Source organism: Grus americana, chromosome 3, assembly GCF_028858705.1.
Source record: "Grus americana isolate bGruAme1 chromosome 3, bGruAme1.mat, whole genome shotgun sequence".
Classification (NCBI taxonomy): Eukaryota; Metazoa; Chordata; class Aves; order Gruiformes; family Gruidae; genus Grus; species Grus americana.
In genome coordinates this window covers 89,599,375-89,624,748 of record NC_072854.1, presented here as the reverse complement: position 1 = coordinate 89,624,748, position 25,374 = coordinate 89,599,375, and the positions used below count along the sequence as shown (strand labels likewise).

Genomic DNA, 25,374 nt, shown 5'->3' with positions numbered 1-25,374 from the left:
GGACTGCGTATCAACAGAAGCAGATGTAAGATCAGAATTTGCTCTCCATAGCTTTGAAAAAAAACTGGGGCATTATCCAAACATTTTCCTGATCAAGCAAATCCAAACACTTGACCTTCTTTGCTGAGTTTTTCATCCCATTATATTCAGCCTAAGTTATAACATGTTGTTTCCAAGAAACATGTACTTGAATTCATCAATTTGCATGCAACGCTACAGAAAATCAAAATTAATATTTATTACATAATGTTAACATAAACTCAAAGACCGGTTAGAAAATGAACAACAAAATCATAAGCTCCATTTAAATTAGCCTTCAGTCCAAAGAGAGGCTTCTGTCCAACTTTTACAGATTATAAAGGAGAGAAAACCAAAACAGAGCAACAAAATTCAGTAACTTGTTCTCCCAGTCTATACAGTTTCTTCAACAATTATTGTTAGGACTGGACACTGATCAGCTAATCCAGAGAGCCATCGCTGATCAATATACACACACAAAAAGGCAGTAAGTCCCGAGTTAGGTCCTGATCAAAAGAACGTGAACAAAGGAACAAGACACTTCATTTCACCAGCAAGGACAAAGCACTTAAAAAATGAAAGCAATCCTAATTTCTTCAGTGATAAGAAACTCTCTGCATCATTAGCTGTGCCCTGTAAAACCCTCCTACCACCTACTGCTACCTGCAAAATTGTAGACATCTTGAAAAGAAATCGTACTATCATAGTGTTGGAACACTAGATTTCTAGTACGACAACCGGAGCTTCTTTTTAGGCTTAAAAGAAACAGTACCGTGTCCCGAAGAGAAGCAGAACATTAAATTCAGCTGACGTGATTCAAGATCCATTTTCTTCTGAGATTTCATTTTTTACCGCATGACAGAGTTTTTATGGTTACCCAGGGATAACTTGGAGGTTCATGAGAAGTTTTAAAAATTAGGATTGATATCTGAATCAGAAAATCATTCCAAACCCACATGGATTCTGTTACTGTTACAATACAGCGCCATCACCCAAAAGAAAGATACGCTTTGCAGAACGATGAGACAAGTCAGTGAGTTCAGGCTTGGGTGCATCGGAGCCAAGAACACTGCAACAGAAAGCTTTGCTTCCAGGCCCTTCCCGACTGAATTGGGTAGATGCTGTTTTAAGCGAAGCAAGCTGCTCATCTCCACTGCCCATTGCTGCCCCCGCTGGAGAAGCAGGCTTCCTACTGCACAGGCTCTGCACCATCTACAACTTTGGGAGTTTAAACCTCCACCTTACATTGTCCCCCCTGGAAAGGAGGCGGCTGCTGTAAACCATGCTGTCAGAGATACACACTTAATTATTGACACCGTTTCCAAGCACAGGGAGTGCCATTTCTGGGCTTCGTTTCAGTTTCCAAGTGACACGCATGCAGAAACAATACCAAGGTAATCCAGTCTGGAAGCAACAACGATGTGAACCACTGCAATAAAACAACCGCTCCAAGGCAAAGGCTACAACTACCTGGCGCAGCTAACAGCAGATGTTCTGTGTCACCAGCTACCTACACCACTGAGAGGCCAGCTACATCATTATCCTTCACCGCAAGGGAACTGACATTGTTTTCAAGTTTCTTTACCTAACCAAGAAAACATAATTCTAGGACTCTTGACTACCTCTGATATACTGTCCAGACAGACCTTGACTCAAAATTTGACTCTAGCCAGCACGTGAATAAGCTTATATCAAACAAAATAGCTGAAACCTAGAAAAAGGGTTGGACAAAAAGAAAAAAAAAGAAAACAAGAACAAAAAAGGCTATTAAAGCAAGTGATACAAATAACCTAACTTTAAGTAACTTAAAATTCAATGATTTTAAGGAGACTTTGCTTCCTGGACTCTTCATATTAAAAATGGAACGGATTTGGGTCAAAATGTATTTTTACCAAATCTCTTCTAGGGTATTTGTCAGCAACTGTTCTCGGGTGGCCATTTACAGCTACCACAGGCGGCCATTTACAGCTACCACAGGCTAAAACTAAAAAGAATAATGAAATCCAGGTCCCTGAAAGAATGCAAGATTCAATAATGCATCTGGAAAAAGGATGGAGAATATGAAGCACACAGAACTCGGCAGAAAAGCAGATCTGCATGCTTCTTTTTATTCAAGTGTTTTGAGATCTATTTTTTTATGTACATATATAGGTGTATATATATAATACTTTCCAACTTTAGCAGCTGTTGTTTAATGCTAGCATTCTATGTACAAGGTAAAACAGATACTTCTCATAATGAAATCTTGTTTAGTCCGATGAGCGGCACGATGAACTCAAGCAGATGCTTAGCTCACTAAAGCTGTTCCTGGTGTCTTTAGTGTTGGGTTTTCTCTCAAGTTTTAGTACTTTTAGTATTTTGTGACTTTAAGTGATCCAAGATTTGCAACAGCTAACACCACAAACTTTGTAAAAAGTTTTTTTATTTTTAATTTCTTCCCTGAATTGTCTTCTTTTTGTTCCATCACCTCAAGCCTCAAAAGTAGATTGAGACATCTCTGAAGAGAAATTATTTGGAGACATGGTGTGTTTCACAACATGTACATCTTTTTTAAAAAAATGAAGCAAAGCAGGGTCACCCCCTTTGCCAATTTCCAGGCACCAACAGTCAACATCAAGCATTTCTATGAAGAAATCATTATGGCATGCTTTTTCAACACATCAGTTAAAGAAAGAAACAGCAGCTTTCTTGTAAGAGAAACCACAAAATGAAGCAAAATAAAGCAACAAAAAAACTTCCTCACATATGACACACTTATGCAGAGGATCTATTTATTCCTGAGCAGGCTGGCAAGTATCCATTGGTTGTCAGGTTGGGGGAGAGGGAGGAGGAAAGAATTTTAAGCTGAAAACTTTACTGACTGAAAAAGGCACAAAAGACAAAAATATTGAGACCTTTGGAAAAAAGAGAAAGAATTATGAGAACTATTTTCAAACTGAATGTGTTTTACTGATCAAAATGAGTATTTGGTGACGATGATAAAGTTGAGTATTAAAGAAGTGACACAAGGTATTCAGGAGCCAATTCGACTCTTCAACTAACAAAAAGACTGAAGACTTTAAATGGAAAAAAAACTGTTTGAAGACAAGACATGTTTATCTCTTTGAGCCTTATCTTCCAGTGCCTTCGCATACACAGTATACAAATCTGGGTATAGAATCAATAGGAATTCAACCTAGAAAACAGGACCTTTATTTTTATTAGTACTCCTTATATTTCAATCTAACCTTTAAAACTGGCAAAATTATTTGTGACAAGTATTTAATGTTGAGATTATGGCATAAGTTTCTTTTACAGGATTTGTAAAATACATTCTCATCTGTTTGAATGCAGATACATCATCACAGAGGAGACAGTGCATACAATTTACACGAGAGATTTGTAGTAAAATTGAGAGATACACAACAACCAACGTCTCAATATAATACTAACTTGGAACTCAGGTGCAAGTTTTTCAAACTGTACATGTATTTTTAAAAAGCCTTTTAAAATGTTTATATATTGAAGCATTTTCATTAAGATCAAACACTTATTAAAAACATTAAAATTATAGCACTATGGGAGAATATCTAAGCTACATGAACATTAATAATTAAAATAAAACCAAATATGAAATATTAAATTACTTGGATGTTTGTGTTAGATAACAAGGATAGGTAACACACCAATTACTTATGCCAAACCATCAAAGAATCTGGATTTGTTCATGGTATGAACAATACTGTTGAATAATTCAAAGTTACTGTTTTAAAAGAAGTGTTGAATGCTGACTTCCACCAACACTGCTCTGGAGTGCTTCCTGGAGAGCTCACTTGAATTTTTTAGTCCAAGACCAACTATAATCCTTTTTGCATCTTTGCTATAGGAACTAAGGATGCTTTTAAATATGGATTCCTTAAAACTAGGCTTATTTTATTTACACTATTCAAAGTTTACTTTTCCTTCCAACAACAAAATGTGCAGGAGGATTTACTACATGCTATACAATGTAAAAATAGACTTTAAAAAGCCAGAACAATGCGAGTAAAACTGTACAATGTTTGTTCCCTGCTCCAGTTCATTGCACTGTTAAGTTAAAATGGATGACTTGTCATGCCCAGAAGACTTACTGTAGGATCAGAAAATCCACGCACACACAGAGGAGGTAAACGCATACTGGTTTAGGTATAGTGCCAAATGAAAAAATACTATGAGTTATATCCATGGAAAGCTTCTCACTGCAGTAAGGAGCGTGGCTAATTCTGAAAGGCAGCCCTCTTCATGTAGGACACAGTACTGCAAAAGAACCGCAAATACATCTTGATAAAACATCAATGAAGTTAGTCTGTATAAAATGTACTGTGTATACTAAAGTACTTAAATGTTGAATTCTACGCTATCAGTAACATGGTAAAATCTAAAAATCAATTGAAACTGGCAATTAAGATAATATCCTGTTCTCAAAAGGTAATTAAGTGACACAACCCACTATCTTTAACTAATATTATGCAGAAATGAGTTAACTAAAGGTCATGTCTTAAACAGTGCTTTTTGAGGTGTTCTATTAGAAAACAGAACATTAAATAAAAGGTGACGCATGCAGTTATATTTTAAAAATACGCACTGACTATTTGAGATTTTAACTCTACTTTCTAATTCTGGTGCATGTACTTGAATCACTCAGTGGGAAGATAAGACATGTCCTTCCGTGTTTCTCATTCCTGTTTCACATGTAAGACACAAACCTCAGAGCAATCCAGCTTTCAAACCAATGCTAGCACAACACAAAAGCAAATAAAGAAGTCAGGTGTAACGATTAAACAAAAACTTCAAAGGCATGAAAAGAAATGTTCTTGCTATCTGAAATACTTGCATAATTTAAAAACAGAACAAGGGGTAAATTCTTGCTCTATTAAACCAAAAAACTGTTGTTTCTTTAAGCCTCTACTAGAAGCCTGGAAGATCAGATATGAAATAGCAAAGCAAGCTGAAAGATGATTCTGCTTTCATGACATCTACATTCAGAAAAAAGCCTGAAAGAAAATAATACTAGACATATTTAATGCATTTTACTCAGTAGTAATGTATAGCATATTATTTTTAGCACTGTATTTTTATGCCACAATTACTATTTAAGGACAATTGGGAAAGAACACAAAGCTTAGCAATAAATGCATCTCAGAACAGTTTACTGTAAGGATACATCTGATTTCAAATCCATTTACTTCAGCTATAAATATACATACTTACATATTGTTATATATAATAGTTATGTTTTAAGAATGTGACAATTATTTACACTTACACATGTTCTCAAATTAAAGAAAAAAACCAATTAACTTTGCAGGAGTACAGAGAATGATTTATTCAGTTTGCGTATCATAGTGGTAGTAAGTTATATTCAAAAAGTATCCCAGTACATGAAGTTATATCTTCCAATTTTGTAAAAACTGGAAGTAAAAACTAATAATCTTGAAATAACGTGTCTCGATGTGATACCAGACAACTTATCCCTAATATTTTGATTCTGTGTGTATCTACAGGCTAACATTTCATACATCTCATTGATTTGTTCTGTAAGTAGGTAAATTGAGGAACCCTTGCTTCCAGCAATTTTCCTCAGATATTCGTCCTTACCCCTGTAACAATCAAACTAGGTAACTCCCCTTCCTACGATGTCTTCTTCAGCTTCTACTTTAAATTCACTATGAACTCCATCCAGCAGGTCCTCCCCGTATTGTTCCTCTGTCCTCATGCCCCCAGACTGACAGTGGCTACTGTAAACGCATTCACCCATACGTGAATACATAGAAGCCATCTGGCCAACTGCATCTTGGCTTTTAAAAGCCAATAGCCTTTAGCTCAATAGAAACAGTGGTTTCGGTCCTTCTCCTACCTAGATGCAGCTCCCTATGGTATTTGTGAAATGCAGTTACTCCTGTAACCCTTTTTTCTGTCTTGTGGAGTTGATATTGGCAATTATAACTTGTGAGGCTGAAGAGACAGACACCATGACTGCACAGAGGCATTTTCTGCAGAAAACAGCCTAAACTTGCATACTTCCAGGATAACAGATGATACTACTTATTGCATTATTGTATTTGGCAAATAAATCACAATGCAGAAAGTCATTACATTACACATGTGAGAAGAAAGACTGGAAGCTTCTGTAAAAAAAAATATAAATAAATTCAATGGGTATACTCAAACCAAATGTTTTCATCTAAGGATACAGTACCTATTCTTGTTGCAACACCTAAAAAAAAAAAATGCAACTACAAGATACAACAAAACCATCTCCATCTGCTCTCCTTGCTTTACAGCTTAAATTGTGCACAAGAAACTTTGTTGCTTACTTGCTTGTATTTCAACAGAAACAAACACAATGTTTTCAAAGCACATTATATTTGTTAAACCATCAAAAAAGATCAGTAGAAAGATGAGCAGAAACAGCATTTAAATACAGTGAGCTTACTAAGCTGCCAGCTTCAGTTCAAAAGCGTGCTTTCTAAGATCAAGAATTTCACAGTGTTGGTTTGATATTTCTTCCTCTGTCAGCAAATGCATTCCCCCACCCTCCTCCACATCTCAGTTTCTACTTCATAGAATCAGAGAAGCATTTAGTTTGGAAAAGACCCTTAAAAGTCCAACCATAAACCTAACGCTGCCAAGTACACCACTAAACCATGTCCCCAAGCACGACATCTACACATCTTTTAAATACCTCCAGGGACAGTGACTCAACCACTTCCCTGGGCAGCCTGTTCCAATGACTGATAACCCTTTTGGTGAAGAAATTTTTCCTAATATCCAATCCAAACCTTCCCTGCCACAACTTGAGGCCATTTCCTCTTGTCCTAGTGCTTGTTACTTGGGAAAAGAGACTGACACCCATGATCCCTAGTGATAAAATATAGTAATGATATTAATATATTAAAAATATATTCAGAAAAAACATAAGCACAATTACAAATGCCTATCAATTTCATGTTACTGTCTATTTTCATTCTAAATCCATAAAACAGAATATGAATCATATGTTGGTGGGAGAAGAACTACAATGCACTTGCAAAGCAAATCACTAAGTCCCTTTCATTATTACTAACTTCAGGACAGAAATGTTCACTGAAAAGTAAAAAGAAACAAAACCCCACAAAAGGAAAAAAATCCCCTCGAAAATAATTTAGGTTGCATCAAGAGTATCTCATGAACAAGAGAAGTTACTTCATTGTACAAGAATCTACATGGAAGACGTACGTAGTCTGGCACTGGGACACTTACCTTTGTGGAGGTACTCCCTATGGAATAGATCCGGGGAGAGCTAACTGATCACTGGAAAGAGGGACTTAAGCATGAGGACAAAATAATGATATTTTTCACATTTTGGGGGACACGAGTGGGCAGTAGAAATTGGGAAAAGAGGATTTTTTAAAGAAACAAACACCAGAAATAATTTCAAAACTAATAATCCTATTCATAAACACATATGGAGCTTTCTTTTTTTCTCCTAACATGAAATGCACCGAGTTGCATTAGACTTTTTCACTTCTTTATAGTATCACATTTGCACATCCTGTGTTCTGAGGATTTCTACTTCCAGCATTTCAGAAGCATTAGCTGGTTATGGAAAAAAGTGCAAGAATGATCCATGGTAACACAGCAGGTCAATAGCAGATCTGATTGCAGAACTCTCCTTCAAGTTCCAGTCCAATGCTCCAGCTCTTGGCCAAACTGCCTTGCCAAAACAAATTTACTCAATCATTATTAAATGCAGATATCAAGTATTAGACAACACATACGGAGGGAGTCTGTGTGTGTCTTCCTACATGATCCAAATTTAGTCTTTTGCAAATTTCAGAATTATTCTGGCATTTAGTTCATGATATTCAAGATGGTGACACTTTTACAAAACACCATGAAATTCAGAGAAAATATAAGCTTATTTCACTGTCTTTTTGTTTTATCATAACACTGGTGAATTTAGCAAGATTTCTTGTTAAATCAACACTTACTGCTCAATCTTATAGTTTTATTAACCTTTCCAGGTTCACAGCATTCTTCTTTTATTTGTCTCATTGTATTATGCCAACAATACTATGGCAACTGTTAGAATCACTTTTTTCCTGTTTTTTTTTTTTCTTCAGCTCGATTCTAAACAATTTAAGTAACTTTTCAACAGTAACCAACAATATCTGGGCAAGTTTATTACTAATTCTGTGGAAAGCCGTAACACCCACATAAGACTACTATGTTCTAATTTTTTAAATACCATAGAATAAAAAGACAGTGCTGTTTAAAAAAATTGTTAAGGACTTGTAAGATTTTTTTTTCTTTGCTGCATAAAGTGGAATATAGAACTAGAAAGGAGGTTTTACCTGTGCTGACAAATGCTACACTAACCTGATTTCCCATAAAGCTACACATATCCTATTGTCACATCTAATTTACTGGTGCTTTTTGTTCTAAGATTGGAAAAAATAATACTCAAAGGAACAAGAAGTTAATAGATTTTAACAGAACTAAGTATCTTTGGTGATATAATTCACACATTTTAAAATGTCATTTCTTGATTAAAGCTTGATAAAAAGAAATGGAATCCATTCAGTCTAGGACAACAGCTGGATCATGGAGTAAAAAAAATGTAAAATGAATACAATTATCACTATGCCATATGGATACTTATTACTGGGTCCAGAACTTAATATCCTCCTGTTTCTTTTGGAAAACAAATTCAAACCCCTAAATCCTCATAATCTTTTTCACCTTGCCAAGACATTTTTAATCTTTCCAGTGAAGACAGCAGATTCTCTAAAAAGTAAGTCACCCCTTTTATTTTGAAATTCAGGGAGTAGGTTGGAATTTCAGGTACAAAAGCTGAGCTGAAAGTTGCTTCAAGTGATTGTTTAGAATCATCTAATCTCCCTTTAACAAGCTTTAAACATAATTTTCAGACAGTAGACAGGTGGCTGGCAGTATTTTCTGCTATGTATGAAGCCTCAATGAGGCTTCAGGCCAGAAGTTTTAGTGGCAGAAAAAGAGAAACAGGTAACTTCAGAAACAATTGGCAGACTTTGCCTGTTCCACAGGATAAATCTACATTATAATGTAACACTGTCAGCTGAGCTATAAACCATAGAATGGTTTGGGTTGGAAGGGACCTTAAAGATCATCTAGTTCCAAACCCTCTGCTACGGGCAGGGACACCCTCCACTACACCACGTTACCCCTGTATATTTAACATAATCTAAACATAGCAATATGAAGCTTAGTTAAGGCTACATTGAAAGGAAGAGTAAAATTCTGTGCTCACTAGCTTGTATGACTGCTTGCCATTGTGCAAATGGACCCACAGAAAAGTGAGAAAGGCTTAGTTCTGTTCAGTAATGAAATCGTGACAGCAGAGGGGAAATCACCTTTTCCTTTTACTATGAGTGATAGGAGTGATTACTTTTCATACTCCAGTCTTTTGTGTTTTACAATTTAGAGACAACGGTGCTTGTATATGAAGACCTGTTTGATCCAAAACATTAAATGTCAGCATGATGTTTTTGTAATCGTTGCATCTAGCTAGTAGAACATCCCTGGTGATTTTAAAGTCATGAGCATGCAGAGGCAGAGGTAGGAGGGAATCTCACTATCAAGCTTCCTAGATCATCCTGTCATATGTTCAGCTAATCTACTCTTATAAGCCTTCTATGCAGAAAATTTCTCTGTTTCTTCTCAGTATCCTAGTAATCTGAAAGTTTTTCTGGATAGCTACATCTAAAAAAAAGAGCAGAGACTGTACAGAGCACAATTCATTCCAACCAGTTTCTACCAGATGTATTATGATGAAACGCAAACAGCTTTAATTATTGACAGCAGTTCATCCTCTCTGGACAAAGACTCACAAAACTAGTTTAGTGCCATCACCATTAAAAAAAAATTGATCTTGAGCCTAAATGTCTCTCAGCTCATAAGCAAATACATCTGCCTAATATAAGAAGGATTTTCAGAAAGGGTAAGTAAACAATGGAGCAATCAAAGGAATCAACTGAAAGGATCTCTGCATTCTTATTGTATGTGGTAGTTCTTTAACCCTACATGAAACTTAGAAATGAGCCTCTTCTAAGAGGCTCTTGTCAGAGCTTCTAGAATACTGCATGGCTTTCCTTTCAGATTTTCTGAAGCAACATCACACTAATTTTCATCCATAACTTTAACCTGAAAGTACTTTCAAACCTCTGTGAGATGAGAGTGATTAGAAGTCTGTGTAAGAAATACAAAAACCCGTAAAAGTCATAGGGAGGGAATTACGTCAAATGATTGTATTTGAAAAAATAGTGAGACCTGGAAAGCATGATACCAAAAGAAGAGAAAATCTTTGCAGCCCATGAACATGAAACAGAACATAATATGTATTTGGGTGGCAAACAAAAAGGCATCCATCTTGGGAGTTTGATGCATATGCTAAACACTAAAGAACATGGTATCATTTATACGTCAAGAATTAAGTAAGAACATAAGCATTAATAAGATCTAACCAAAAGTGAAGTGAGAAGAAAAACACTTAAAAGTAATTTAAGAACCTGGAATCTACCTGGAACAACTCCTTAAAGCTAAAGCAAGCAGTGATTTTCAATGTCTGACGTTCTATTGATATAGTCAATGTATAAGACTGGAAAATAAATTATTAGTACACAAATCTTTTAAATAAAACGTGAAGAAGATGTAACAAGTAAATGTAAAGTAAGTATTGGTCAGAAGGTAAAACTGAAAATGAAGCTATAAGTACTTTATCTAGCAAATCCATGATTATAATAGGCAGTTTGAATTCTGATTCTGAAAAACCCGTACAACACAAGTTTTTAACTACACCCATTTAACTTTGTAAGCCAGACTGCTCTGCTCTTGCTGATGTCCTTCAGCTATTTGAGTATACACCCACATACTTTGCTATATTATACTATCACAAACAAAATAAACATGTTTTATTTATGAACTATATGCTCAGAAATCATGGACAAAATAGAAGAGAATATAAATGAGAGCTGTGTTTGATAGAAGAACATAATTCATGAACGCTGCAGGACTACTTTTTTCAAACACACCTTGCATGTACATTAAGTTAATTCAGAATAAAAAAATTCCTGCTATGAAACATACTCACCCTTTAAAATATAGTCTGTTAATAAGCTTGGCACTTTCTCGCTATCCTCTTTCATGGCATGCAGGACTGAGGTATGAAAAAAAAAAAAATTCAGATATTTAGTCATAAAGACAACACTCTCAAATACCACGAAGCTGTTTCAACTACTTATAGCGATATTACTACCAGATTAGCAAGAAAACTCTTAACTGGAATATGAAAAGATACAATGAGACACATCGCATCTCCACCTTTCACTTGTGTAATTCTCACTGAACTCTGCAGTAGATGGATGCAAGATACCCATTCTACATGGTTAATCATTACAGTAAAATGTTATCAGTCGTAACAAAAAAAAAAGCACCTCTTCCCTATAATAAGAGCTCTCCAAAACAAAATCACCACATCCAAACCTAAAATATGCTAACAACTGCTGGACGGCTGGAAATCTTAGGTAAAAAAAGTATGCTCCATTACTTAATTTATTTCCGTGATCTTCAACCCGAATCATGGAATAATGACACTTTTCTGAAGCAACACTGCTGTGAATGATCTGATGAAAATGTTAGTGGTTTTTTTGCCCTGAGACGGTGAACGTTAGCAACTTAGAAAAATCTTAAATACGACTGAATTTGGCATTAACTTAGAATAATGCCAAAATGTCATTTTTTGTGACTTTTATCAAGTCAAAATTGTCTATCGTTGCATATTTCTGAAGAAGGGAAAACATTTCTACTAGCTCAACTTGACACATATAAGCTTGTCTGTTACTCCATAAACAAAACCAATGACAATCCTTTATGGAGTGCTCTGGATACCACTGAAAGAATCAAGAGTACAGAATTACACTGAATAGCAGTATTTCATAAGCTCCAAATTCCTCATATGAGACTCTGAACTCGAAATATAACAAGTGTGTTATTTCAATTTTTATTTTGAAGATATTAGTGTTCATAACTATGGAATAATACACAGCTTTGAAAGAAAACCCAACCAACCCACCCCAAACTGCTGCTTTACTGCCTGCCTTAACAACAGCACAGAGAGTGAGTCAGAAATCTGAAACTGAGTCACAGGATCAAGTTCCAGTCAGCCCACAGAAGACAATAGTGTTAATACTCTTTACAGTGCATTTGTACAAGACTTTTTGATAATAAACTGTCAAACAACACAAAACGTTTTCAGGAGGCTTTAACCTCTCTCTGCTTAGCACTGAATTTTTGAGAATATTTTCAAGTGCAATTTAAGTATGGCAAGAGGATAAAAGTTCTCTGCAAGAGTAAATGTAAAACAAAAAATATATTTGTCACAGAGTAAGTATGAATTGCCAGCTAAGGGTGCCTACTGCAGAAAAATAAAAGGAATTCAACTCTTACTTAAACATTTAATTTACTCCAGAATTTGCACAATACTTTTCTCTCTCCAGGAAACAACCCTCAGCCACCTGTGGAATCACAGACCTGTGTTGCTGGAAAGTACATTAAGACGTAGTTAGATCCAAAGCCCTGCACTGTGATCTGATCAAATACATTGACGCATTCTACCATCTATTTTTAAACTGTTCCTATAAACCTCAAATGAAGGAGATGCCACTGATTCCCAGAGATGCTCTGCTGTATTTAACAACCTTAATAATATTTTTTAAAAATACAACCTTATTTTTCATGCAAATCAGAACAAAAAAAACCAGAGGACTTAGAAATATTTTTGAGGATCTAGCCTAAAAAGGTGTGAAGGAAGTGGAAGTCAAAGCACTGTTAAAACTGTTTGGTTTATACTCTCTGATTTTTAAAATTTATTAACAAAAAACCCCCAGACAACCCAGAGAGAAGGGCTATTTTAAAGGCAATCAAGTGCAACCATTAGACAACTACTTGTAAGTGTCCCAACATCCACTCCAATTTTTTAAAGTCATTACAATAACCTCAATAAAGAACAGCAAGTTTAAACAAACAGGGGTATATCAGGTACTACAGACAGTACGGCCAGCTTCCATGACACGTGGTATTTACTTAAGGCCCACCTGTTGAAATAACATGAGAACATTTACTTTGGTATGTGCAAGTTTCTAGCCTTCAGGGTTTCAGAGAACAGCTAGAAAAGAAACATACCATCGAGGCTCAGAAAACAAGTAAAAATTGGCCAAAATGCACGGTTAAACATCACGCAACTTTACCTCCATGCCATAGGGTAAGGAGGAAGAGATAACCACACGATTCATTGGTTTTGAGCAACTGCAGTTGGAAACACAAAGAAGAAAGGAACTTCATATGCTCACTTTTGGTTAATGTCTGAAGATCTTCAACAGATGGGGGTCCATTTTTCTTCTCATAAGGAATGACGGTTGTTAAGTACTGTCAAATGAAAAACAGGGTTACTTGGCAGTCCTTTCACGCAATTTATGTTGCTTGCATTTAATGTTACAAAAAATTGTAGCAATTGAAATTGCTAGCCACAAATAAAAGCTTTTCAAAAGACCATATTTCACAAGAGATTAAGATTATACCTCTCCTATCCCAAACCTTTTATCACAGAAGCCAACTTCTTGGTTTTTTGGTTTTTGTTTTTTTTTTTTTTTTTTTTTTTCCAATTTATGTGAACATAATGTGAAAAGTCATGCAGTTAAACACTAAAAAAAAAATTTAAAACTTGGAGCTGTTCACAGTAAAAAGTTTCTCTGTTAGGTTTCTTCCTCTGAGCCTCCAATAGTAAAATCTTTCCTTTCCTCCCTCCAGCAGTCAACCAGAAGTCCTTCATGTATTTAAAGTACTTCTTACAATGAAATAAAAGCTGAAAGAACTATCTTCCCACCACCTCCCCTCAAACAACACTCTAAACACAGATGAACAATTTTCACGCTTGCTCTTAAAAAAAAAAAAGTATCATGCAAGTGTTACCAGTTGTAACCAAAAATGAGAAAGTAACACTTTCTTTCCAGTAATTATATTAAAAAACAACAACCACAAAAAAATCTTTCCAGATAAATATTGATATTGCCTTCAAATCATTTGGGAAACTGGTAACAGTCAGCTTTTTAAAAGATTCCAGAACATAACTGATAGAGGCTGTGGGGGTGCATGAATTAAGGCATTCAGGTTTGTATAAGCATGCTAACACGTATTTGGGTGGGGGGGGGGGGGAAAGATCTCAAGAAAAGCCATAGAATTTTCCCAGTAACTGCGTAAGGCTTACTAAGAATGTTAAACATTCCAAAGACTTTGACAGATCAAAGAGTGTTGACAGTCCCAGCTCCAAAAGTGATCTATAGTCCTCTGCACAAAGAAAATCAGACTGCACTACTTAGGTCAAAATGAGAACAGACAACTTTTGCCTTCTGACCCCATACACTTCCAACCAAAAGGTACAAAACAAGCCTAATTAAACATGAGAGCCCATCATTTGGTTTTTTATTTCAATTTTCAGTTTTATTAGTCAAGTATGCAAAAGATTGTTTCAAACTAACTCCGCTTTTGTTCTATTTTCTCTTTACTGAAATCTTACCTTCCTGTCAGCTTTAAAAAACCAAAACACTCCCCCCCGCCAAACAAAAACACCAAACAAAACAAAACAAAAAAACCCAATCAAAAAATTTTCTTACTTTACACATCTCTTACTTTACACATCTTACTTTGCAGCCAATATGAACGCATATTCTTCTTAAAGAGGGCAGCATTTCAAAAGTACTGAAATAGCCGGAATTTTCCCTAATGAAAAAGCTTCCTGAAATCACCCGCCATTCAATTTTTAAGAATTTAACAGGAACTTTATTTGGGGTTCACAGCTACAAGGCAGTAGGCAAAGCAACCCTCTATCTCTCGTTTAACTTGAGACATACGGTTCTCCACCTAACAACTGGGAAAGACATTATGTACATGGTCTCCTTCTCTCCTAGGAGCAGCAGTTCAGCAAGAGTCAAGTGTAACTCAGGCTCTGGTGAAGAGGCTCGCTTTGCAGAAGGAGATTTAGTGCTGCCAAATGCAGCTATAACCATTGCCAGGTTTAGAGCAGGCTCATGCACCTCATTCCCAACCACTCCTTCCGCCTAAAAGCCAGACTAAATTCTGTATGACTTAGGGGAACCTACTGTATGGGATGTACTAACACCTCACCAAGACCTAATGCAAACACAGGGTGTTTTTCTCCCACCCTATTCCTTCAGCATTTTCTCACATCTGTTTAGCACAGCAGAGGAAAGTATGCAATGCTTCTTCGGAAACAGTCAATTTTCAATTTCTTTTCCAGCAGATGTAACCAACAGGTGTCATTAGAGATTTGTGCTCTTAATAAAATTACCAGAATCAATAGCTAGATAGAAGGCTCTCAAATCTGCAAATGTCAGAGATGAAAGTAGATCTACTAACTCAGAAATCAGATCTCAGGCTGTCATTTCCAGCTGTCAGAACTAAGTGGCATTCTACCCTTTACCTAGACAATAAATTACTAGGACATGTTTCCTGGACCAAATACCAATAGTTCCTGTTTTCCTTCTCCTGTAAACTCCACCTTCCAATTTTCCTCTCTAAGAGTAATAACAGAAAAAAAACTATTTTCTTTCTCAGTTTCCAGAAATCATATTGTTCTTCTCATCAATACTTCACTGCTGCAATGATAAGTCTCTATAATAGCACCATAAAAACCCATTCCCTGAATTGCTGTGTGAAAGATAACGTATTATGAAAAGGAAGAAAAAAAATGACTAAAGTGTAGATTACTGACGTGCCCAAGTGTTAAGTCAACTGTGACCTCTAAATTTTTGAAGTAGATTTGACAATATGATAAGCAGCAATTCCCACTGCAATTTGTAATCACCCATAAAAAGTGACTATATGCCTAAAAAATTGAAATGAAGATGACTATCTTAAATTTTCTGATCACAGAAAGCACTACCAACATTTCAATGGCTTTTATGCAGTCAGTGTTTTTTCCAACTGCATTATCAGATGGAACGGGTAGTTCCCACTGGAACTTTTTCTTTAAACCCTGAAAAATTCCAAGCCATTTTCACTTGTCTCAAACACACACGCACAAAAAAGGACTAAAATTTCTTTTCATAGACTTTATGCTGTGACTTTATGCGTATGAACTTCTGCCTTCTAAGGTACACAAGAAATGGTCTGTCCTTGCATTTTTTTTGGAGCACAACTCCAGATTGGTAACTAACTCTTCCCTGCTAGCAGAAAACACCTGAACATGAGTTTAGAATGAAAATACACCCTGAAAAACCACTTAAATATTCTGAGAGCAGCACTAAGCAACTGAGCATCTGATACTTTTCTTACTTTGCAACTTGCTGCAATAAGAAGATGACACCAATATTTTAAAAGCAGGACCAGTGTCTGGTAATGTTACAAAAAACAAACAAAAAACCCCCAAACAAAAAAAAAATGCCATATAAAAATGGATTTCCAGGACTAAATCAGAAAAGAGCTGGTATCTCTCCTACCTTTCTCCCCTATTTTTCATTTTAAGTTCTTGTTATTCCCATGATTGGCTTTAGAATACAGGAAGGGAAAAAAACCCCATAACCCTGCTAACAAGGATATAGTATAAGATAAATCAGTGGAAAAGTATGCTCAACATGAAGAATAACAGTAAACTAACTCAAAAAAATGACTGGAAGAGTTATCCAATCAGTGTTACTGTTAATACATGATTATGCTACTTATGTCTAGAAAGTTAGGTGGCAGTCAAAGAAGAAAAGGTGTATTTGAATAGAGATATGCATATAAAAGAATTCTTTTAACCAAAAGTAAGAGGAGCTGGCCTTTTTATGGCCACTTTATGAAAATACATGATATTTATTATATCTAAAGATACAGGTATACAGCTGTAATTTACTATTAAATGGTAAAGATAGCAAAGAAAAAAAAAACAAAACAGGACAGCTATTACTTTACCAGTATTGAAATAATGTAGAGTGATAAAACGTGTTGAGCTCACTCTATGCACTTGTTCAGGATGCCCAAAACTGGGGACAAATAGCTGGATCTATGTATTCATGAAGTCTCATACATATACCTTGCCTGAGAAAGAGGGTAAATCCATTTAATTCTAACCTCATGATTCAGGAATGACTTGAGAGTTGTTGTTCTACCTCATCTTCTACAGGATACTCCAGCCATCTTCCAGACAAAAGTCTAATCAGCCATGACTTCTAAACTACCAGGCACTTTATTGCCTCAATGGACTTCTCACCGGGGGAGGGGAATTCTGCATAAACTATAATGGGTGGGTATGCGTTAAATAATGTGAAATACCAATATTTTGTAATGTGTGCCAAAAGCCTAAACAAAAGCATAAGCGTTAACACTGTACCAAAATACAGAATACATTTAATAAAATACATACTACACTTCTGAAACAATTAAGTATTACTTTGAAATAAAGCATAAGAATCTTGCTACCTAGGTATATATAACATCTACAGTGATAGCCACCGAAGCTGGGTCTCTGTGCTGTATATTTCAACATTTAAACAGTCAATGAAAAGACAAAAACTTGCCAATGCTGTATGTATTTTATATCAGTAATCTGCATGGTACACATCATGCAGTTTTCAAAGGCAAAAAGACATACAATTGAGTCCATGCATTTTCCAGATGCTACTCTGGTTTTAGATATATCAGCTCTGAATGTCTGAACAAACAAGAAATCAAAACCTTTTTCAGTTGTAGATATTACCCAAGTCCTTAATGCTGAAAGCTGAAATGTTATGTCTAACCTGATATGTATTCTTCGATTGGATATTGATTTTTACAGACATGCAATGTATTTGAAGCATGCATTATGCCAAAACAGACTTTTAGTCTGGGGCAAGAAATAATGGTTATTATTTCAGTGCATCAGGATATCAAGTCTTGACTGTCTCGAGCTGTTGAGGAGAGAAAGAGACTGTAGGCTGATCAGAGTCCTGAGGCAGGAAAAGAGTACCGATTCCAACATTTTTGTCCTATTTTTTCCTATCTCAGCATTTATCTTCAACTACTGTCAATTTTCAAGATCTCAGCTCCTACCAAAAGTGCAGGCAAAGAATAAGGAAAAAGAGAGAAGATAGCCCAGCACCTGTTTCTCTCCACCTGAGTTCCCAAACGTGTGGCGGAGGCCATTCTGTATGACATTTGAGATCCCTTCCATGCTGAAGCGCTAAAAGTAGTGAAAACATAGCAGAAAGAAAAAAAGGGACAGATAAAAGTTCAGAAGACTACTGATCAGCATTTGTAAAGATTATTAAAGACGAATGACAAAGACAAGCTCTAAGATGTATTTCAGCACATTTCTATTTTTTCATTCACCTACGTCATTTTTATAATTGAAAGCAAACCTTATAATGGCAGTTAAGTGGTATATCTACATCAAAATTTAATCAAACAAAATCTTCACACTGCAGACCCAATAATCAAAACTTGCCTTTTAAAGCTGTTTCATTTTGAAATGTAAAAAATAGTATTTTTGAAAGTTTAGTTCACAGTACAATCTCCTTTAAAATTCCTGTTTGAGCAATATATGTTTAGAGACACTGCCGATACAAATTTTGGAGATTTTAAGCATCTACTAGAAACACTGTTTAGACATAGTACTTTTCAGCTCTACCTCTTTAAAACATTTTATGCTTTCATGCTTCCTTTTCCACAACTGAAGCAACAATTAGTATTCCACATTTTTTTGTAATATGATAAAATATACATAATTAGTTAATAACGCACCCATATTAATTTCAAGCTCCATTACATGGAATCATGGAATCCAAGTAAAGGAAAATTAATATATAATCCAACCACAGTTTTTTTTCTTGAACTTTGTAATCCTTTTTGCTTGCTGGAGAAGTAAAAAAAAAAAAAAATTCAAAATAATTTTGAAGTTTACCATGAGATAGAAAAATCAGCAACTGACAAGAACATAAAAAGAAGCAGCTGTCAAGCTGCTGACACAGGGCAGTACGATGCACACACCTCAGCATGCTTATCTGAATGTATTTATTTATGGGAGGGGAAATAAAATGTGCTGGAATACAGTATTCATTTGCTTTCTAAAGCACAACAAGGTCAGTAAATAGACATAGATGTTGCCAAAGTCATCTTAACTCTTTGAAGATATCCTACTTAAAGGAACTGGTATCTTCAAGCCCTGACTATTTTTAATGACTTCCCAGTTTGCCCTTGTGAGGCAGGTAAAAGTTTTAGAAGTCCAAGAAAGTGATTTACCCAAAGACTGTATCAAGGACAAAGAATTAAAACCTATATTAAAATTCAATTATAATATCAACAGAAGAATTGATTTTCTTAGAGTATGAAAACTTAACCCTACTTCCAAGTTTTGTATTTAAATGAGACTTCATTCTAGTTTTAGTTAATAAAATTATTAAACATTATTAATTAACAGAAACTAACTCTTCACAAAGTTACTTGAACACACTATCTGTATGCACGTTCTCAGCACTTTAAAAAGAAAAAAAAAGTGTTGAAGGAAGGAAGCTTGCATCTCTTTCTGGGAGAAGGCTCTCAAATCTGTACTTGGTGATAGCAAAAGCTATTTTCGAAGGAACCACACATATGCAGCCTACAGTCTTACTTGGGAGCTAGTTTGTTAAATCCCTCTCAGAAAGCAATGTGACACACTTATATCCTGAAGCAAACAAATACAAAAGTGTCTTATATTGGGAGCATTTGCAGTTATACTTGAAAACATCATTCAAGTCTCTAAACTTGAAACTAACAAGAGTAGCTTATGAATTACTGGACTCAGTTTCAAAACCAAATAATTATTTTTCTTTCTAGTTAGAATGCCACTTTTTGTTTTTCCCATGACTGAGAACCTAAAAGGAGTACATTGGAACTTTTCACTGTGCTCTTGCAAAAGGATGATAATTTTGCGTTGTTTTCCAGACATATACTTTCTTAGAGTTCCATTAAAACATAACTATGTACACAAACACTTTTCATTACACAGACAAGATCAGAACTCCTTTTGGGTTATATCACAGGTATCTTATTCTTGTAAGTTTAGAAATAGATTCTGAAGAATTAATGTTTCATTACAAATGTTTATTCCTTATGTTTGAAAAACAACCCCCAAAACCTTCTGATGTCAAACTGAAGCATTCTTTCTGGGACTTAGCAGAGATCTACAATACATTAACAACATTTTCCGCATCCTGTAAGAGACACTAAGAAATTCTAACATTAATATCCCACTTAAGTAATTTAAAATTATACTAGACAGATAAGAAAGAAAAAATTGCATTGACAAGATAATAATCCAATTACTTTCATTCTCTGCCTCCTATTATTCAAACTCTGTTTGAAAGACATTTTTCCTTTTGTTGCTATGTTCTGTAAAGAATAAATCATATTATCTCCACCCTGTACATCTGCACTACACTTTGGCCTCATCCCTGTCTCTCATTGGACACAGTAACTCTGCCACAGGTGTCAAGAGATCCAGGGTAAGAGTTTTACTTTTTTCCTACCTAAACTCCAGTATGATCAATAAATATCCGTAAAACTACATCAACAATACTGAATTTCCTGCAAGAGTAACAGTGGCACACACATACCAAAATTCACAGTGAAACCAAACAGATAAATGAGTTTGCCTACTGATAACAGAACACACAGAAGTATATCCAAAGACAATACTTTTTGCAAGAAAGGCATGCTGATTCCACGCTAATTTGCAAACAATAAAAAAATCTTTTCTGAGTTTAAGAAGAGTAAAATGTTATATGACCTTGTAAAAAAATAATCTCAATAGAAGTGCCTAAGCCTTGTCTGCGAATGAAGGCATGGAAGCAGGTGTACCAGGTATCTTGACATAATCTAGGACTACTACTTCCCATAGGGGAAAAACAAAAAATATTTTGAATGTATAAATAGTTACAAAAATTTTCTTACTGTTCCAGGCATATGACCTCTTTCTTGTTTGCCATTCTGAGGACTACCATTTTTCTGCTTCTTTTTCTTCTTTGCCGTTTCTTTGTGTTCTCTCTGTTTGTTTTGTACTTCAATGAGGACAGAAATGAAGCTGTTTTTCACTTCCTTCTCAAACTCCAACTCATCTCGTAGAGCCAACTGCTGTACCAGTTCCTCGGAATAATCCTTAATAGCAGTCTCAATTTCTTCTAGCAGTTCATTTAACTCAGCAACAGACAATCTTTTTACTCCTATAAATAGTTCACATAAAAAGCAATCTGTCAAGATTTTAAGCATGAGAATAGAGAATTACAAGAAAAAAGTACTCTGAAATTTTTCAAAACAAAAAATTCAATTCTAAAACTACACAGAACAAAACAACATTCCTACAGGAATAAACACATCACTGAGACAACTTGATAAGCAACAAGAAGATGGTTACACTTTTTTCTTATTTCTGAGAAAATGCACAAATATGAAGAGCACGTTGTAGTTAAGGAAGCCGACATAAGCGCTTAAACTTCTAATTCTGACACCTCTGTTAACTATTACTTTCCACCCACCCACACACGCTGTTCAAAGTAAGTATGTGTCTCCATATTTTCTGACCAAACAACCAACACTTTGGCATTTCTGGAATCCTTGGATTTTTCATCTACAGTAATATAGAAACTACACTCTATAGGGGAGGGAATCTTTCTGAGGACAGTGCTATGTTATGCATGCATATTAATAAAAGCTTGCACCAAGCTTTTATGATAATATTTTTAGATGCATTTAGTAGAAAAACCACCAAAATTCTCCGAATTTTCTTTGGGGATTGTAGTCAAAAGCATGGCCCTGTCTTGCCTGAAACAAAGACCTAGATCAAAATTAGCTGACAGGCTCATTTCAATCAAAAATAGGCATTAATAGTTGGTGAGAAAGCACGAGACTCAATTGGTCAAAGCTAAATCAGACATCTGTAAAATGTTGGTTTGGAAACAAAAAAACCCTCCAGGTTTGCATTTTAAAGGTAGTATTGGGCCATGTGTTACAGAATGAAATTATGACCAAGAAGAATGTTCTGAGGCTTGCTTGGGTTAAAAGTGAGCACGTTCTTTGAGGACTGCTTTCCATTCCCAATTAAGTCTAACACCTAGGAAGCTAGTAAGTCCCAGCAGTTGCTATGTCGAAGAACATAATTTTCATTGGCATTTGAGAAATGACTAGTCCTGGTTACACCGAAGGGTACGATCTGTTTAAGGACACTGCATAGATGTTTGTAATTATTTGGTTACATTGAATTAGTCTAGTAAATCTTGTTATAAGGGAAAGTGCCTACAGACAAGTGTTGAAAAATACAAATAAGGCCACAAACTACAAAAAAAAGTATAGCTCTGAGAAGCATCAAAGGTAACAGGTGAAATGTGATTTTTCTCTCTTAAATTACAGCAGGGAAAACTGACTGGAGAAAGCTCCTTGTCACTCACTCACTAAAGAAAAAGCAATGAAACCTGTTAAGGCAAACCTCTCCAGCAAGGAGCCACAGTTTTTCAGAGTAGCTTAGGCCTTAAACTCTCTTCAAACCCTGTAGCAGTACCATATGCTTAAGGATCTATTTTTCAAGTAGTTTGAACCATCCATCGCCTATATTGTTGTTTAAACTATTCCAAGTATGTAGCATGCAGGCTATGGCCTCTACTCGTAACACAGATCTTGGCTGTGCTCACAGTCATTGAACATACCACAGTAGGTCTTACCACGGCAATAACTTTTGCAAAGTCAACTCTGGTTGTCAGCAATAGCAAATAACATCAACTCAAACATAAGCAGGGGGAAGAAAGGTAAATTCAGTGACAAGATTATCTGGTGCTCTGTGGGTTCTGCAAGTCACAGAATAGGCCTTATAGTCTGTGAGTATACTCTGTGGTAAAAATTAGCATGGGTAAGCTCCATATGCATTCAATACAAATGACAGGCTAAAAAGCATAGGTTGCACCACTGTTTAGGCTTTGTGAAAGACTACAAAACGCACCAGTGAGTTCCAACACTGAAGAACCAGCTTCACAGCCTACGTAACAATTGTTCCAAAAACACAGGTGCAGATTACCCAACTACAATCCTGACTTGTTTATGATAGATCAGTTGTCATTATCAAAGCCTACAAAAGGGCTACATAGGAACTACTCAGCTGACACAGGTGAATGAAGACAGAGTAATTCAAATGCAGACGACTACTTAAAGATTAAATCTTAGATATGTAGGCTAAAGGACTCACCTGTATAACCAGAGCTATAACTGGTTTCATTTTTGGACTGTCATAATAGATGTCTTTTCCTATCCAAGAAAAAAGTAAATACAGGCTTTGATTTCCTGCTCTCAATCCTAAACATTAACACCTCTGACTTGTCTTACAAAAGCCAGCTAGATTCTAGGAAAACCCTACAATAATTTCAGAGAGATGTAGACTAATTCTGAAGCAGCTCTGCACACAAAAAAAGGTAGCAAGAGCTTTCCATAAAATAGTGACCTGAAAGACATGAAAGCAGATTCTGAGAAACTAGTGATGCAAAGTGAAATTATCTGCCAAAGTAACTCAAGGCATTGTTTGGTACCTTTAAACCATAAAGATTGAACAGACAAGATGAACTCCTGAGGCAAAGCAAAATAAATATGATATCAAATATCAAGTAAGCTTGATTAGCTCCAAACCTAAGGACATATGGAACTGTCAGAAAAGCAGGAAGCCCTGCTGAGCAGGGTACACTTTGCTTTCACATTCCTGAAATTTATGTGTTGAGACAGCTAAGAGTCCAACCATGAAAATGGGATCTCCTACATAAATCGTAAGTGTAGCAGAAACTGTAAATCATGTCACAAGAGGTCAGCCAGTTTTCCGAATCTTCTACAGAATTTATATTGCTGACCCAGACTACAGGAAAGAAAGCAACAAACTTTGTAAGAGGGACCAAAGTGGAAGGATCATCTAGCAAATATTCTTTGTGTTCCTATTACCTTCCAGAATTGATTTTGACAAGTACGCAGATGAAACAAATTTCCATCATGAAACTGATTTATCACAGGTTTCTTTTACATACAATTCAACCTACTACAATTAAACTACGCATGTAATTTCTCCTTTCCTTTTCTATAGGGAAGAACAGATGATTTAATTGGAGTAGAAGAAAATACAATCTTTTTTTAACTTTTAAGCTTTTTGAAGAGGAATGGGAGGAGAGAAAAATACGCAAGGTCCTTGTGGGAAAAAAAGCGCAACGGTTGCCTTATTTTTATGTAACTGTATATCAAGATATGTTGCAGTGACTGACACACTACCAAAGAAACATAATTTTCTTTTTTTACTGCATAGCTTTCAAGAGCTTTAGCTAATCTTCTTAAACACAGTGTACTGGCCTCAAGAAAGTATCTCACTTCAAAATACAGAAATTAATAAAGTTTAATAAAATGATCGACTTATCACTTTACCTATGAACGGACCTCATTGCAGTGAATCAAGCTTCAGCGTATTTGCTTTAAGTTGAAATTCTATAAAGTTTTATTTTTATTCTAAGTTATTGAAGCTGGCAAAGATAAATCTTCTATTTATCTTCTAAATCTAGTTTATTCTTTCAGGGCATTTTGAAAATATTTTTGAATGCAGATATTTCATAAGAAGGACTTGCTACAAATCAAACACATGGCAGACTCACCCTTTAAACTATTTTGAATAAGCGTAAGAGCAAAATACTAAATAAATGTCACTTACTCTCTTCATAACTGTTGTTCGTACTGGATCTCTTGAGTGTCTGAATTTCCTGGGAAAGTATGGAAAGCCGATCTGATTGGGTGGGCGTTTCATCATCTTCTGGATCAGGTGATTCTTGCATCATTTCCTCTATTTCTTCAATCACCTTCAAAAAATGAACACCCATATGAAAACCCTCCTGCACGAAGAGAAACAGCCTGCAATTTGCTGTTAAGAGCTTAAGGGTTTTTTTTAAGTTTCAGTTAGTGAAGGTGTTGCTGGATGAAATTAATACCAAGACTGGATGGAAGAGAACCAACAAAATCATACTGACATTTCCTCCCCATCCTTGCTCTCTGAGAATAAGCCTACCTTTTCAAGAAACATTGGTGATCTCATAACAAGCAGCGTGTTGAAACTACACAGTTATTTCTATATGAAGGTACACATGGATCTACTTAAGAGAACTGAAGAGTGGGAATATCTTTCCTAAGTATTCACTTGAAGGAAAACAAAACAACAACAAAAATCAATTGCCTCCCCACCCTCCATTTCACTACACTTTTCTAAGCAAAAAAAAAATAAAAACCTCTGAAAAACCTGAAAATCTACAG

General features: G+C 35.7%; 1 protein-coding gene across 2 annotated transcripts in view; it reads right to left on the bottom strand.

The window, feature by feature from the left end:
- Nucleotides 1–218: 218 nt before the first annotated feature.
- The window catches only part of FEZ2 (fasciculation and elongation protein zeta 2), a 31,420-nt gene continuing 6,264 nt past the window's right edge, over nucleotides 219–25,374 (bottom strand). The window contains exons 4-9 of one of the 2 annotated variants that reach the window (XM_054820778.1): nucleotides 24,782–24,926; nucleotides 21,016–21,284; nucleotides 18,188–18,268; nucleotides 13,404–13,479; nucleotides 11,147–11,212; nucleotides 219–4,293 (exon numbers count right to left, since the gene is read on the bottom strand). In XM_054820778.1, the coding sequence (XP_054676753.1) occupies nucleotides 4,277–4,293; nucleotides 11,147–11,212; nucleotides 13,404–13,479; nucleotides 18,188–18,268; nucleotides 21,016–21,284; nucleotides 24,782–24,926 (654 nt within the window). In that variant the 3' untranslated portion in view covers nucleotides 219–4,276. The remainder of the gene's footprint in view (nucleotides 4,294–11,146; nucleotides 11,213–13,403; nucleotides 13,480–18,187; nucleotides 18,269–21,015; nucleotides 21,285–24,781; nucleotides 24,927–25,374) is intronic. The other variant, XM_054820779.1, reaches the window with a different exon arrangement.